General features: G+C 35.0%; 1 protein-coding gene across 1 annotated transcript; it reads left to right on the top strand.

Moving 5' to 3' along the window:
* Positions 1–11,904: 11,904 nt before the first annotated feature.
* On the top strand, positions 11,905–15,177 carry LOC21405020 (vesicle-associated protein 4-2). Its single transcript, XM_010097540.2, has 7 exons — positions 11,905–12,261; positions 12,886–12,956; positions 13,457–13,538; positions 13,684–13,802; positions 14,397–14,474; positions 14,599–14,718; positions 14,826–15,177. Exons 1-7 carry the CDS (start codon positions 11,943–11,945, stop codon positions 14,883–14,885), a joined length of 849 nt encoding a protein of 282 aa, XP_010095842.1. The 5' UTR covers positions 11,905–11,942; the 3' UTR covers positions 14,886–15,177.
* The last annotated feature ends 1,221 nt before the right edge of the window (positions 15,178–16,398 follow it).

The following is a 16,398-nucleotide window of genomic DNA, read 5'->3' as shown; positions in this document are numbered from 1 at the left end:
CCCCCCTCTCCCACGTCTGCGCAGGCTGCCACCCCACCGCCACCCACCTCCGCCACCGCCGCCCCCCCGTCTGCGCGGGCCGCCACCCCACCATTCTTCTTCGACTGTCATTTTTCTTCTAGTAACATATATAATGTTATATTAATATACTTATTTAATATATTTAATATTATTATTTATTTAATATTTATTATTTTAAATATTATTACATGTTTTCAAAAATTAAACCACCAAACACAATTTCAGTTTTTTTAAAACTGAAAACAATTTCAGAATAAAACTACCAAACGTATTTTCAGAAATGATTCCAAAATGAAAATAAAAACGTTTTCATTTTCATTTTCGTACAGAAAACAAAAACGTTTTGAAACCAATTCCAAACGCACCCATTAATGAGTGTTTTTATACTGAAAATAATCTCTTGATAAAACTACCAAACGCATTTTTAAAAATGATTTATGTCTAAGATTAAAAACTGTTGATGGCTGAATTCCGTCAACAGAAATACACCGGGTTACCCGCTAGTATCCCGTTGGGTTGCCGGCTGGAAATTTACTGTATATTTAAAGTCAAGCTGTGAAGTGTTTGCTATATTTTTGGGAGCGTGAGTGTAACGCTTGAATGGGATGACACACAAGATTTATAGTGGTTCACTCTGTTAATGAAGAGCTACATCCACTTGTGTATGATATATTTCTTTTGGACTTTTACAATTTACATGCACGTATATTCTCTCTATGATTCAATACTCGAGAAGTCCATCCTCTTTTTTCGTGTATGGGGCTTTGCCCTTTTTATAGCACAAGCTTCCTTCGTGTGCAGTTTTCCTTTGTAGGTAGAAGTACTCGAGTGGCATACCTTTCTAGGCTCAGACCATAGCCCACTAATCACCTTTTGGACTGTTCACTCAGCCAATTGGTCCTCTATTACAGCTCTGTGGATTCCTGTAATTCTTCACTGCCCACTGTAGGGCGGTTTAGGGGATTGCAATTAATGCCCGTATTGCAGACGTCTCCCACCCCTAAACGTAACTTGTGATGTCAAGCTTCTTTCTGAAGAGTATTCCCCTCGCCGTCTGTGCCGCGTAGACCTCATGTCCTTTCTGACAGTTGACCCTTTCCAGAGGAAGCTTGTTGCATAAGTTCGACGGCATAACTGGTCGACGCCCTAATTTGGGCCTTTCTTTGTAGCGTCGAGGGGAAGCGAACTTCAAGCGTCGAGGGTTGTCACCTTTTGAGGGAAAGTAGGGCCACGTGTCACGCTATCGTCGTTCCACATGTTGTTGTGAAAAATCGTAACGCAAGTATACGCTATCGCAATCAAGTAATATAATAGTGAATAAGAATATCGTCCCACGAGGATTGTTGTTCACTAATTACCGAAATTATATTAACCCTAATTTTATTTGAAACTTGAAAGGAGAGTTTATAAAATTAAGTAAAGTAAAACTAAAACAATTAAATAAATTAAACAATGCTAAGCAATGGATGAAAATTCAATAGATTAAGATTCTAGGGTTTCCGATTTCACCAAATTAATCATGTTCAAATTCTCATAATTCAAGAAAATTAACATTCAATCCTATACTGACAGTAATTTCTCTAAAGCAATTATTATTCTTTCTCAAGCAACAATAATATTAATCCAACAAGCAAAATCTACATCTCTGTCAGACTTCTAAACCTGTTGAAAATCATTAAGTGCAAGAAATTCAAAAGAACTGCACAAGCATCATAGATATCTCTATCCTATGAACAACTCATGGTATTTCAATTAAGAGCTTATTCAATTATCACCTCTCAGTCTCAAATCAAATACAAAATCATGTAATAGTTGGCCTAACAATCACAAGCATTAAGAATAAATTGAAACACTCAGCATATATGGATTAAACATCAATTACTTAAAAAGAAGATTGAGAATTCGAACATTCATAATCCGGCTACATCGTAGCCCTAGAAAAAGGAATTAGTTCATCTCTAAACAAAATAAATTCCTAAACAAAGTCTTAATCATTGGAAAGGAAAGAAAAGAACTAGTTTGGAGTTGAATTGAAGCGTCTCCGTCTCCGGATTGAGCCGCTCTTCTTCTCCGTCCCAATTCTCCTTTTATTCTCTTGAATCTTCTCTCAAAATCCAGCCATCATTCCACAGTCTAAAAGTTCCCTCTAATTGCCCTAGAATCATCTATTTATATGTTTCGGAGCATTAGGGTCAAAACGGGTAAGTTTTCTCGCGATTGGCCTTCAAAACGCGTAATTTCTCGCGTCGTAGCACTGCGGCGCTACTGTGTCAAACGCTTGGGCACTGCGGCGCTGTAATGGGCGCCTAAGCGCTACCCATTCTGCCTAGTGCACAAATTCTGCCGGATTTCAGCGCCGCGGCGCTACAAACTGGCGCCAAAGCGCCACCAGTTCTGCCCAAATTGCTGATTCCGTATAACTCAGCGCCAAGGCGCTACAGATTGGCGCCTAAGCGCTATGATTGCTGTCTTTTTCCACCAAAATTTGTCCAAAACCTTCCAAATCATAGACTTCCACCTATCCTTCAAACAAAGAACAAAAACACACATAAAAACTAACAAAAACCTCGAAACCAACTAGATATTAAGTATAAAACGATACCAAATGAGCGAGTAAAACTCACTCATCACATGTCACCCACATTTTCCCACACAACAGCTGCCCCCAGGTCGAGGGTTTCCTTTAGACAGCCTCGAGCTAGGTACGAGTGTCTTTCTGTGCCTCGGGTGTGGGAACCTAATTCCGAGCCTTCTTTCGTAATGATAGTCTTGACGCTTCAGCTTTCCTCGAGGAACGTAACCGTCGCGTCGGCCAGTTCACTAGGCTTCATTTTTGAAAAGGTGAATATGAGCCCTTTGATCGTGCCCTCTCACCTTCCCGCCTTCGTTTGTTGCCGTCAGATCTGGGCAAGATGCCCCTGCTGTTGGATTTTACGAACTTAATCTGACGGCCATGGGTAGAGGGCTCATTTTCCTTTAAATATTCCTCGGATCGAAGCCATTTTTTACCAAACTTCTTGAACTATCGTTACTCTGCCTGAGTTCTTTCTCGTAGACTCCTACTTGCATCCCTTGCTCTCCTCGGTGCCCTGTCAAACTCATCACCAAAACCCTCGCTTGGTCCGCCCATGTGTTCTTCTCTTTCACTCAATATTGAGTTGCCGCCAGATGAGGAAGACGACCACGAAATCTCCACCACGGAAGGGGAGTCTGGTCGCACAACGGACGGGTCCTCTCGACGAGTGGGGTTTGAGGCCATTGTTCTGGTGGTGGAAAAGCTGTTGTGTGAGAAAATGTGGGTGACATGTGGAATGACGACAGCGTGACACGTGTCCCTACTTTCCCTCAAGAGGTGACAACCCTCGACGCTTGAAGCTCGCTTCCCCTCGACGCTGCAAAGAAAGGCCCAATTTATGGCGTTGACTAGTTGTGCCGTCAAACTTATGCAACAAGCTTCCTCTAGAAAGGGTCAACTGTCAGAAAGGACATGAGGTCTACGCGGCGCAGACGGTGAGGGGAATACTCTTCAGAAAGAAGCCTGACATCACAAGTTGCGTCTAGGGGTGGGAGACGTTTGCAATACGGGCATTAATTGTAATCCCCTAAACCGCCCTACAGTGGGCAGTGAAGGATTACAGGAATCCACAGAGCCGTAATAGAAGACCAATTGGCTGAGTAAACAGTCCAAAAGGTGATTAGTGGGCTATGGTCTGAGCCTAGAAAGGTATGTCACTCGAGTACTTCTACCTACGAAGGAAAACCGCCCACGAAAGAAGCTTGTGCTATAAAAAGGGCAAAGCTCCATACACGAAAAAAAGAGGATGGACTTCTCGAGTATTGAATCATAGAGAGAATATACGTGCATGTAAATTGTAAAAGTCCAAAAGAAATATATCATACACAAATAGATGTAGCTCTTCATTAACATAGTGAACTACTATAAATCTCATGTGTCCTCCCATTCAAGCGTTACACTCATGCTCCCAAAAATACAGCAAACACTTCACAGCCTGACTTTAAATATACAATTAATTTCCTGCCGGCAACCCAACGGGATACCAGCGGGTAACCCGGCGTATTTCTGTTGACGGAATTCAACCATCAACAAAAACATTTTCATATTCATTTTCATACAAAAAAACAAAATTATTTTAGAACGAGTTTCAAACGCGCCCTATATATTCTAACCTTCCAACCCAATGGCTACTTGACAATTTATTGAGATTATAGGGGAAAAAAAACTTATAATTACCACGGCTTTTTGTGATAATCTCTCTCTCTCACTTATGTTGTAGAGGTAATTGGCTAGGAGGGAGAGAGAGGTAGAGGCAGAGCGTAAAGGGGAAATAAGCGTAAAAACTAATCAAGGTTTAGCAACTTGCAAAGGACGAATTTGTGTCGACCTTATCCAAGTGGTATGTTAGGTTAAACACATAAGACGTGTCTGTTCTATCCTCCAACTCACGTGGTAATATGCTTTCTGCCCCACTGTATATGGCAACAACGTGCACAAAAATCATTATTCTATTAAGCATCACCACAGTCTACATAGAAAATCTAATGTCTTAGCTAATGAACAAAGGTTTTAAGTTTTTATCATTTATGAACTCTAGTCTCATTCAAGAAAAAGCAATGTATATATCAGTTACGATATAGCTTTAAGCAGAGTTTATTAAAACGTGTATTTCTTCCACTATAGGAACTCTTGTGTCTGCCATATGTTAACATTTTGCCGTCCACATACTATCTTTGCCAAAAAGTTATTCAAGTGATTTTGCTTTTAGTACTAAATTGATCATATAGCTCAACTTTGGAAGTGAATCTAATTATGAGGTTAAAAAAAATGCATGCCCAAGCTAGATTATTAAATTTTAGAGGATGTGGATTTTGCCAAATGGAAGACCAAGATCTTCCATGTGGATTCATAGCATGTGATCAACGACAAAGGGAGATTCCATCACTCTCATATATAAATAGGAACCATCAAAGCGATGCTAAGTCCCAATAATACTACAGATATCTAAACAATAGACAACGTAGTAAGAATTTGAAGAGGTTGAGAATATCACGTCTATTAAGTATATGATGGAAGGAAGCAAAGAAGATGACCATCAAGCTCCTCAATGCAACTTCATCACATCTTTTAAGGACTCATCAGCCTGCAACGCTTCCTCTTCATCTCTTATTAATTCTTCTCGACCAACGAAGAAGAAGCTTTCCTCTGCGTTCAACCACAAAGCCTTCGATAAATTAGCTCCGAAAAACTGCAATTCTGATAGGCTAAAACAGGCTGAGGAGTCGCTTCGGACGGTGATGTACCTCAGCTGTTGGGGTCCTAACTCCTGAGTTTAACTTTCAACTACTACTACCAGTACTGCTGTTCAAGTACTGCATTATATTGGTGTGTTTTTGTATGTAGTTATTGTAGAACTAACATTCGTAGATTATGTCAAAGCTTGTATAATATATAAACCAAATTGAAACTTTTTGGAACATTTGTCTTGGTAGATCATGATGTATGTATAGTAGTTTAATAGAGGACATTCAGATGTTATGAATTCACTTTTGAGTATTTCTCGATTATCTAGCTTTTGTCCAAAAAATTTAAGATGAAAAGAAGTCTTTTCTTTTTTTCAAGAAATATCTAGTGATGAAGAAAAACTTGCTAAAGATCAAATTAATCATGTTGATGAATACGCCCTTATCTTACTTAACGTTCCCTTGGATGCGGTTATGCGCTATCGGCCAAGTCTTCAATCCGGTCAGCACTTGTGTATATTTTTTAAAAAATATGTATATTTTATCTTTAAAACGTATATATTTCCTCTTAAAACATGTATATATTGTATATGTTACCATAAAATAAAATATACATGTTTTAAGTAAAAATATACACATTTTAAAGAAAAAATATACATATTTTAAAAAAAAAATATACAAGTGTCGCTCCTTGGACATGAGACCATTCCTATAAATCATTGCATATATATATTTTGTATTGTAAAAAATTTTTGATGGAATATATTAATGTAATATCTCATATATTAAGGAAGATGAATTTTGACTATGTGGTAAAGTAACTACAAGTTCACAAAATATCTTTCGTTCTAAAAAAAAAAAAATATATATATATATATATATATATATATATATGAAAACGCCCACTGTACTATATGGGCTAATATATAATAGTGTCAGTGTTGAATATAATAGTGTAGTAGTGATCCTCCGACGCTGAGAAATCCACCCTGCACATGCGCAAAGGTTATAAACAAAAATAAACATAATAATTCAGAAATTAAGACCTAGAAATTTAAGTGAAGAAGGATATCCAACTTCTTTTTTTTTATGTCAATATATATATAGATCAAAAGATATATATAATTATGTTCACTATGAAAAATCTGTAGCAAATCTTATGAAGAGATGCATCTTACTTTCTCTCAACCTTTAGGCCCCCAGCAAATGAGATGCATGGCTTTCTCAACCTTTTCAGCTTCTCTTAGCTTTCTTCTTGACTCTTCCGCGTCATTAACCTTATTCCTAGTACTATCAATAGTTGAAGAATTAACAAATCTTACTTCAATGACTTGTCAGATTTTGATCTAGTTTTGATTTGAGGAACCATAATAAGTGCACTTATCATGACTCTAAACTTGTGTTTTTAACTTCGAGAATCACACACATGCATATAGGTCACACAACACACACCCTCCACATGTGTGTATATATATACATATATATATGTATATATATATATATATATATTGCTTGTGTATATACTCACACACTCGCATGCATACTTGTACTGTAAATTTTTATACCTGTTTATAAGAACGACGACTTTTTAGCACCTTACTAGCTAAATTCCATGTCTACATATGCAATAAACTAGAATTCTTTTTAATTTTCTTTTTTTTTATGGATTTTATGTGTTAACATTTTTCAAAAGAGAGGTTTTCGTGATTATTCATAGCGATGTAATCAGTATTTTACTTTATTGTATTGAGTATTAGAGTCACACTTAACTATATTTTAGGGGATCGGAAATAATAATGTACATAAAATATATATATATATATATATATATAAACTAAAAAATGACTATAAGACACTATGAAAGGGTGCGTGAGAGCCACTTTAATCGGAAAAAATGAATTAGGCGTGAATTGTATTCGATGAAATATGTCCCTTAATTCTGCGCAAAACAAAAACATATATTTCCAAATCAACTTCTATATGACAGGATACCAAAAACGACCTCATGTGATCTCTCTTGTTTTATTATTCTCATGGTATGTTGGTTGGTCGTTTTTCAAAAAACAATGTTATATAAATTCGTGAGGTATAGATTTGAAGTGCAGGACACACTAATTATGACACAAAAGCTCACACAATTTGTTTTCATTACAAATCATTGGTGATTCCATTAGCTGATACATAGCAAATTTTCTTTTTCAAGTCACGTTATGTATTTATCTTTTCTCATTTGCTTTTATAAAATTTGGAGGTCTAATATTCCCTAAAAAAATGCATATCTAATTTGATTTTTTTTTCCCTCGCAAATAGTTTTCTAATTTACACATTCGGACTTGTGGTTATTTTAATTTCATGCTTAAACACATTATAAGATTTGTAGTATGTTAATTTACATTGTAGTGCATATTTAGCGTTAAGACTTGGTCTTGGGGTATCAACTTCTTTGTCAAATATTTTTTTTTAAACTACAGACTATATAACCTCTCACTTAATAGAAGTGTAGTTAGTAAGATGGCACGTCTTGAAAATTTGTTAAGAAAAAACGAAGTTAGTAACTTATATTTAACTGAAAAGGAAAATCAATTGAAAGCGGCATATAACCATGCCATGCGGCCAAAACATGATTCTATGGGACGATCACTATTTTTATTTTTTATTTATTAATTATTGTAATTTTGTGTAACAGTTCAAAGAGATTGAGGCTGAAGTTCATCAAATGCTGTCGTAATATATAATGAATCTCAGAATTTATAGTGGTAAAGGATAGGAAAATTAAGCTACAAAAGTCTCTTATATTTTCTATGTCCTTTGTACTAATTTATTGATTTAGACATGCTTTTATAGTTTGTTTTAACTTTTAATGATTATTTTATTTTCATTCTGTGTGTGAGCTATAAATAGCCACACTAATTATTATAATAGTCAGACTTGAATATTGAAAATTTAAATTTTTTCTCCAATTTAGAAGTTTCACCTTATGGTTTTTAAGGTGTTTTTGAAAACTTTAAGTCCCATTTTTCATCCAGTTAGACCTATAAAATTCTATTTTCTCTATTTCGCTGCATCAAGAACTGATAAAATCGAAGGAGACTCCAATCCCAAATACTCTGGGTTTACTTGTATTTTATTTATTTATTTTTTATTATTATTACCAGAAAACGGAGTGCAATTGACTGCGTATTGCCTTGAACCAATCACAATCGTTATTCGAAACTATGTTCAAAAACTGGATTTGTCCTTAGTATGCAAAAATATGGTACAAAGGACAATGATGTCATTTAACATCATCCCTGCCTCGCCCATAAAATATGCTCAAAACCAGAAACGAGAGGTATAATTTATAACTTATGAGCCTCTGGTTTTGGCCACTTCCTTCATTCATTCAATGGCTGTACCTTTTCCTGTACAGAATTTTCAACTTTCCATAAGGCTTCCTTTAGTTGTTCTTAAATCCTAATTATAACTTTATGTTGGTAGCCATTTTTCTTTTACTACTAAGATCGATCCAAGAACCTTCAATAGAGTTGTTATTATAATACTCTTATCAGGAAAATCATTTACTTAATTAGATGTTGTGGGTCCCCTTAAACCGACAATAGTACAAATGAATTAGGTTATATTATGAGGACTTCTTGTGGTAGGTAGATTGAGTTTTTGGTCTGTTAAATCTATATAAAATCACGTAAAAGTTTAAAAAAATATGCATATTTAACGGTTAGAAAAACTTGACATATCAGTACGTCAGGCGTACCAGAAAATCTCTCATAGAGGTCAAAACATATTATTATATGTATAGTACTATATAACTCATATTATTTCTCTTGAAGAAGCATAATAAAATGCAGTGAGAAATTTCGTACTAGTAGTAGTACATGATTTTTCGCACGTGTAGCAAAATATAAGAAAATAGTTGTCATTATAAAAATGACTGGCAGACGTTATAACAAAATCTTGATTATTGAGTAGTGACTAAGAGGTTTAGATCTTAAACTATATGTTGAGGTCTTCTTTTTCTGGTTTGTTCTCTTTTACCAAATATTTTTAGGCTCAATTATGTTCTTAATTTCAATAATTATTTAGCGAAGGAAAACGGTTCCAAATTTTCTGCCTAAATTCCGTGGTGAAGAAAACAAAATAGCCGCTGGTAAGACGGGAGCCGAGTCTTGGAATGGCACAAAACCGGAAGCCAATTTGAAACTGCTTTCACTTTGAATCTTTGATGCCCAGAAAGCTGTGTGCAGACATTTCTTCAGTTACACGGCTCAATCTATAAATGAATATGCCAAGCCAAATAGCCAATGCTTGTACATACACACACACAGAAATATACATCATCCTCTAGCTCTTATATAAATGCAGTGGAAGTGGCCATAAAACACATTTTTCGTCTTAAAAAATCACCTAATTTAGTTTTGGAGTGATATCAATGCGTCATAAAAGTTAGATTCTTTTGCACCGCATTAATTTTGAACCCTTTTTAATTCTCTGTGTTGAAATCCCAAAAAAAAAAAAAAAAAGGAGTCGGAAGGGCAAGGCTTGGGCTGTTGCAGGTACAGTTACGGGCCTGACGGCTATGGAGAAATTGAAGGACAAGAGATTATGCAGATTGAAATATTCTGGCTTATGTCACCCACTTGTAATTCATGAAAAGTTGGAACCATTAATGTCCACACAAATGGAAAGATCATCTTCCTTTTCTTATGCTTCTTCTTCTTCTTCTTCTTCTACATGTTCTTCTTACAATGAAAATGCGGAGAAAAAGAGGAGAATTAGCAAGAAGCAGAATGTGAAGCAAACAGAAGAGTCACTTAGAATAATAATGTACTTGAGTTGTTGGGGACCCAACTGATATTTGATGAGCTGGAAAGATATGGAATTGCATGGCTTTGGATCTACACAGGCCAATCTCTCTCTCTCTCTTTTCTTTTATTGTTGTACAGTATCAAATCTAATCAATTGAGGAAAATAATTAGATTACATTGAGTTTGGTAATCTAATTTTCAATATTAATTTTATCATCTATTAGTTGAGAATTAGATATAGATTATTGTTTTCTAGTCTCTAAGCAAATAAGCACCTTTGTCATTGGGTCCATCAAATTGACTGGATGGACCTTTGTGAAAAGGAGATTTTTGGGGGGAACAGAAAGTAACTTTACGCAAAGGGTTGTTTGGTTATACCATAGCACGGGGTTTAGTAATTTACCCAGATGAAAAATGGGCCAAATTATTGCATATCACAAATAATATGAGTTGGATTGGAAAAGATGAGAGAGAGAGAGATGCTTTTAACAAAGAGGTCCACATGGGTGTATCAGTGGGCATTTTCTGTGTCGTTATCTTTAATGGCACCGCAAAGAACATGTTCAACTGCTGTAACATCATGGCATATTATGGCCTCATTCATGCTCATTAAGCCTTTTTTTCTATTCTTTTTAAGCAAAAGCAGAATCCAACCTAAGAACAAAAATAAATAAGATGGGGAAAAAAAAAGAAGGCAAGTAAGTAGAATCTGCAACCTGTAGAAAGTGATATCCAACACTTCTTTTCTCTCTCTCTCTTTTGCTTTTTAGTTTTTCCAACATATAGCTGCTGTCAACTTGATTTTAAATTCCACTTGAATTTTTTCTAATACACCAACACACAGTGGGTCAGATTTTTTATACATCATCTGCATAAAATTATATAAAAATTAAAAAATATACAAATTTAACAGTTAAACAAATATAACATATTAATACACTAGGTGTACAAAAAACTTCTCTAAAAGAAACATGATTTTAAATTTTTAATTATATGGGTATATTGGTTTTATATAAAAATAAGAATGAAATCAAATCAGCACTGCTTTCAAGAACCAACTTGCTACTACCACTTGCATCCATTAGCCAAATACTCAATATAGAAGACAAGTAACGATAATATCTTATGCACACCTAAAAAAAACCTCCTAAAAACTTGATTACTAGAGAAATTTTGATAAGATACAAGTTAAATTTTGATTATTCAATAATTTTGATATATCCAATATTTTACTGATATACCCTACCACATAACTGCCTCATTGAAAAAGTCGCCGTGCTGAAAAAGTACTACTTTTTTTTTTTAGGTAGGAGATAGAAGGCCAACTGTAAAAAAGCCCGGGAAACGAAACAGAAAATTTAATCAGAGACCTCATGAGGCAAACAAACAAACACAGTACACAAAAATTCCACTTTTTTTTTTTTTCCTTTTGAGATCTAAGCAGTGCAACCGAATTTAACTCAACCCACCACCCAAAAAAAGAAGAAAAAAATTAAAAGACGTTTCAATCTCCAACCTCGTTTGCCCAATAATCAAACACCCGAGTTAAATTAACCACCGCCATTTCCGACAACCCAGCAAAGCAAAAAAAAAAAAAAAAAAGGAAAGAAAATAAAAGAAAAGAAAGTTCTGAGAGAAGAAAAAGAAGAAGGAAAGAAAGCAAAATATATTACGAAAGGTCACAATCACATTCACCTACATTTGCAACAAATTCTACGATAAAGAGCTTTCTCAAACAAAGACACCCACATTGAGAATCCCAAATATCTCTCTTTAACAGAAAACAAAATCCATCTTCTTTTTTTTTTGTGGATATACATTTCAGAATCCAAAACTTTTTTTTTTGTTGGTTTTTGGAGAATGGCCGTTGAAGCAGAGAAATCTGGGTCTGATGGGAAGGCTTGGAGTCTTTGCAAAATGCCGTTTTGGCAAGGGAGAAATGGGTCTTCTTCCTCTTCATCTTCTTCGTTAACTTCTATGCAATATTCTCATAATGCTTATCACCACCACCACCAGAATCAGAATCAGAATCACCCTCATCATCATCATCATCATCATCATCAGTCTGTGGAGCGAACGAGTCTTCATTCTTCCAATACGGTGTCGTCTATGGCCAAGTCCCTCCTTCCCACTCGTAGAAGGCTCCGTCTTGACCCTCCCACCAAGCTCTTCTTTCCATGTATGTCCTTTTTAAATTTTTTTTTTAATGATTTTTCTGTTGTGGGCATTTGGGTTTTGAGTGGTGTAATTGATACTTGAAATGGGTTTATGTTTGTTCGTCTGTTGATTTAAGAAAAAGACTTCCTTTTGGTTAGTTTTTGAACTTTTTAGTGCATGGTTTACTATCCAAATTCGGAGATTTGAATAGAGTGGCTTCATTTGCTAAAAAGCTTATCTGGGTCTTTTAGTTCGGAGATTATAGAGAACCTTCTCTTTATGAGTTGCATGATTTTGTTGATTTATGGTTCTAGAGTTTCTTTTATTTAATTTCTTTTTGGAAATCATTTTTCATGGTAAATGATTTTACTTTAGGAAAATTGTATCAAATTTTGTATTTGTGTCTTAATTCTGCTCTGGAAGTGTCCTGTCACCCATTTCCTGAATGTCTGTATTTATGTTTCGTTTGTCATTAGGTCGATCTGGTGTTTTCTTTAGCAAGATTTTGTCCTAAAATATCTGGATTCTGGATTATGATTGCAAGCTATAATGTTGGTTAAATCTGCTGGTGATTCATGATTGAAAGCTATATTTGTTTTACTATTTATTTACCTAATATTTTTCTTTGCATCTCTTTTACCTGAAGATGAACCTGGTAAGCAGGTTAGGAGTGCCATTGGGATTAAAAACACAAGCAAGTCTCATGTAGCTTTCAAGGTACTTTGGACTTAACAGTTTATCTGTCTTTTCTTTTCTTCCCCGCTTTTGATGCTCATATTATTTGCTTATACATATATATATCTAGTCTGTAAATTTGGAAAAGGAAAATAGAAAGTTCGCTTTTGTCCTACGTTTCTCTGTCTTTTCTTTTCTTCGCTTCTTTTGATGCTCATATTATTCGGTTATTACATATTTACCTAATGGACAACATACTATTTGCGTAACAATTTGGAAAAGAAAAATATAAAGTTCATAGACTGGAAAAAGTTCCATAAGTTGCATCAGAAGTTAAAGATGAATAAATTTCTAGAGTCAACTGAAGGCCTCCGAAACGTTTGGCTAGCGTAATGCGCTTGCTTGAATAACATTGCTTTTATATAAATCTTGGAAAGAGATGGCTGCAATGTCATATAACTTTCAAGTTTCAAGTACTCGAGTGATCTTGCAGTTTTTTCAGTAATATTGTCACCCAACTGATTACATGTGTATCGTGTTAGTTCCAAACAACAGCACCAAAGAGCTGTTACATGCGTCCTCCTGGAGGCATACTTGCTCCTGGTGAAAGTATTATTGCAACCGGTAAATTTGTAATTCTTGACCTTCCCCTTTCTTTTATTTGCTTCCTTTTTGTTTTATGTTACCATATTTGTAAAAAGTGATACTGTAAAACTAAGTGCTAGATGTTAAGGCCCTCTTCTAAAATTCTTAATATTATGATTGACAGTATTCAAGTTTGTGGAACCTCCGGAGAGTAATGAAAAACCACTGGATCAGAAGAGCAGGGTCAAGTTCAAGATCATAAGTCTAAAAGTGAAAGGAGAAATGGACTATGTTCCGGAACTGGTATCTTTTTCATACCAAGTCTGCTGTTTAAATTACAGCATTATCTTTTTCGTTAATGTATATCTTCTATGTTAGGGGCACTCATTCTTATTGTTATGAGTTTTAGATTTGCTAAGGCCAATTGAATTTAACATCCTTGAATTTTCAGCTTTTCTGAAAATAATAGAAGTGGATACTGTGGGATCAGTATACTGGTTGTTGATATGTTTTCATCATGTTGAGGACTTTATAACGTTGTTCATTGCTTTTTCCCCACTCAGTCTAGTGGCTTGTGTGAATAATTGCTTCCCATAGAGTGCAAGATAATGATCGTTATCTTCTAGAGTCGGTTACAAATTACACTGTAAAAATCGGAGTTTTCGAATCACTTGCCCATGTATGTTGTTGCTTCCAACCGACCTGATTAGTTGATATTCAGCCTGACTAGGTGATGCATACAGAGGATTCAGTTCGATTAAGACTTTTGTTTTTGATTGTCAGAAGAGCTGATAGACGGGTTTTGCTTTTGATGTTTATGTTTATTTTAACAAAAGAGGAGAGATCAGTGTGGTGTAAAGTATTGAACAAACTGTGTCCTATGATAATCTTATGCAGTTTGATGAACAAAAAGACCATGTGGCTGTTGAGCAAATTCTAAGAGTTGTTTTCCTTGACCCTGAACGCCAAAGCCCTGTAAGTGGGATTGACAAACTACAATGCTGTCTTTCCTTGCACTATTTTTTTCTTCTGCTTGCTTCTTTTTCCCCCCCTTTTTGTGCCAAGATTGAATGGAGTGCTCAACTTTCATTTTGTCAAGGCACTCGACAAACTCAAGCGACAATTAGCTGAGGCAGAAGCTGCACTTGAGGCTCGTAAAAAGCCTCCAGAAGACACGGGCCCTCGAATTGTTGGCGAAGGGCTTGTCATAGATGAATGGGTGATGCATTGAACATTTTAGCTGTCTTTCTTTAGTTTCTGAGTTTTTGTATAAATTTCCATCTGTGCATGTTCTGATATCTGCTCAATTCCCTTTTCTATGTGCAGAAAGAGCGAAGGGAAAGATACCTCGCTCGACAACAAGTTGAAGGGGTTGATTCAGTGTGAAGTGATTCTTTCTTTTTGTATGGATAGAGGTTTCAATCTGCGACATTAAAAGTTCTTTTCCCTGCTGATAGTTGAGAAAAGCTTGCTACAACAAAATTGGACCATCAAAGGTAAAGTGGAAGAATGTCTTGTTGTGGATAATGCAGTGGCAATTTTTTATTTGATTGAAGGATCTTGAGTCAAGGTTCATGCCTTGTTACTTGTAGATAGATAGAGGGAATGGAATTGAAAACGAAGGTTTATTTTGATAGCAAATGTTATGAAAAAACCAGTTGATACTGGGCTTTGTGGATGGATTTGGTTGGTTTTCTTCTTGATTTTTTGCACACTATAGATACCTTCCTCTGTATCAACTGTATACACTGCAAGTTTCCATTATCCTTTTGGGATAATCACCTTTTTTTTTTTCCCCCCCCTCCACTTTTAAGAGTTGAGAAACTCACTAATTTTCAGTATGGATTTTTTCAATACCGTGGTTTAAATATTAGAAAAAGTTTTTTACTTTCATAAAACTTGAGATATGAGTGTCCAGCAAAAGAGTTGCATATTGTTCGTAAAATATTGATGTGACGAACCAAATCTCTTTAAAAGAATTCCCAAATATTAAACTGAAACTTTTTGAATGACTGAGAAATGGACTTACAATGGATATGTACCCATCTATGTGATCATTATTTTCTCTCAGCATATATAGTGAGACTTAAAAAGAATGAAAGGTGAGAAATCTGCAATCACATGAAATGAAGATTCGCATATAAATATATTGGTGTTAATAGTTTATTAGTTTGGATGTGAGCAAAAGTGTGTTAGCCAGAATGATGGGTAGAAGGAGGATATAATTTTATAACTTTTGTTAAAGTTTTTTGTAACTAACGTAATGTTTATTGAGATCTAAATGCGATTCTGATTTTCCTGGTCCAAATCTTTATAAAAAAAAAATTCCATTTTAACCACTCATATATATTACTTTTTTTGTTATTATTATTTATTTTTTTATAATAAGCCATTACAGTGCCATGACATGTTAGTTTGTTGGACGTCCCTCTCAAATGATGTTATTTCGATATTACCGAGTGTATTTGTGCCTTTTAAATAGGAAAGACAACGCTAAGTTATTCGGGGTTGTTCTTTTGCGATAAAATTAAAAAAAAAGTTTAAATTTGAGTTATAATTTTATTTAAATTTATGTTTTTTTATAAAATTTGAGTTTGAATTCGAATTTGGAGCTAAATTTAAGTTCAAATTTTTTCTTCAACTTGAGTTCATAAATTCGAACTCAAGTTAATAAGCAATATTTTTTTCTATTCTTAAAAATGTCATAACTTTTTCATTTTAATTCTGATTGAGATGATTTTTTTTCTATGCATTCACAACGAAAAGACGAATAAAACCTCACCCATATATCCTATTAAAATTTTTCATCATCATTGAGTTTTTATTAAAGTAATATCTAAATATAAATTTAAATTTTGACATACCTAAATACAAACTCAAACCTCATTCACTTAGCGGA

This window comes from Morus notabilis, unplaced genomic scaffold (genome assembly GCF_000414095.1).
Source record: "Morus notabilis unplaced genomic scaffold, ASM41409v2 Scaffold19, whole genome shotgun sequence".
In the NCBI taxonomy this organism is placed as follows: Eukaryota; Viridiplantae; Streptophyta; class Magnoliopsida; order Rosales; family Moraceae; genus Morus; species Morus notabilis.
Note: the sequence above shows the minus strand (reverse complement) of the source record. Positions and strands in the feature narration are given on the sequence as shown.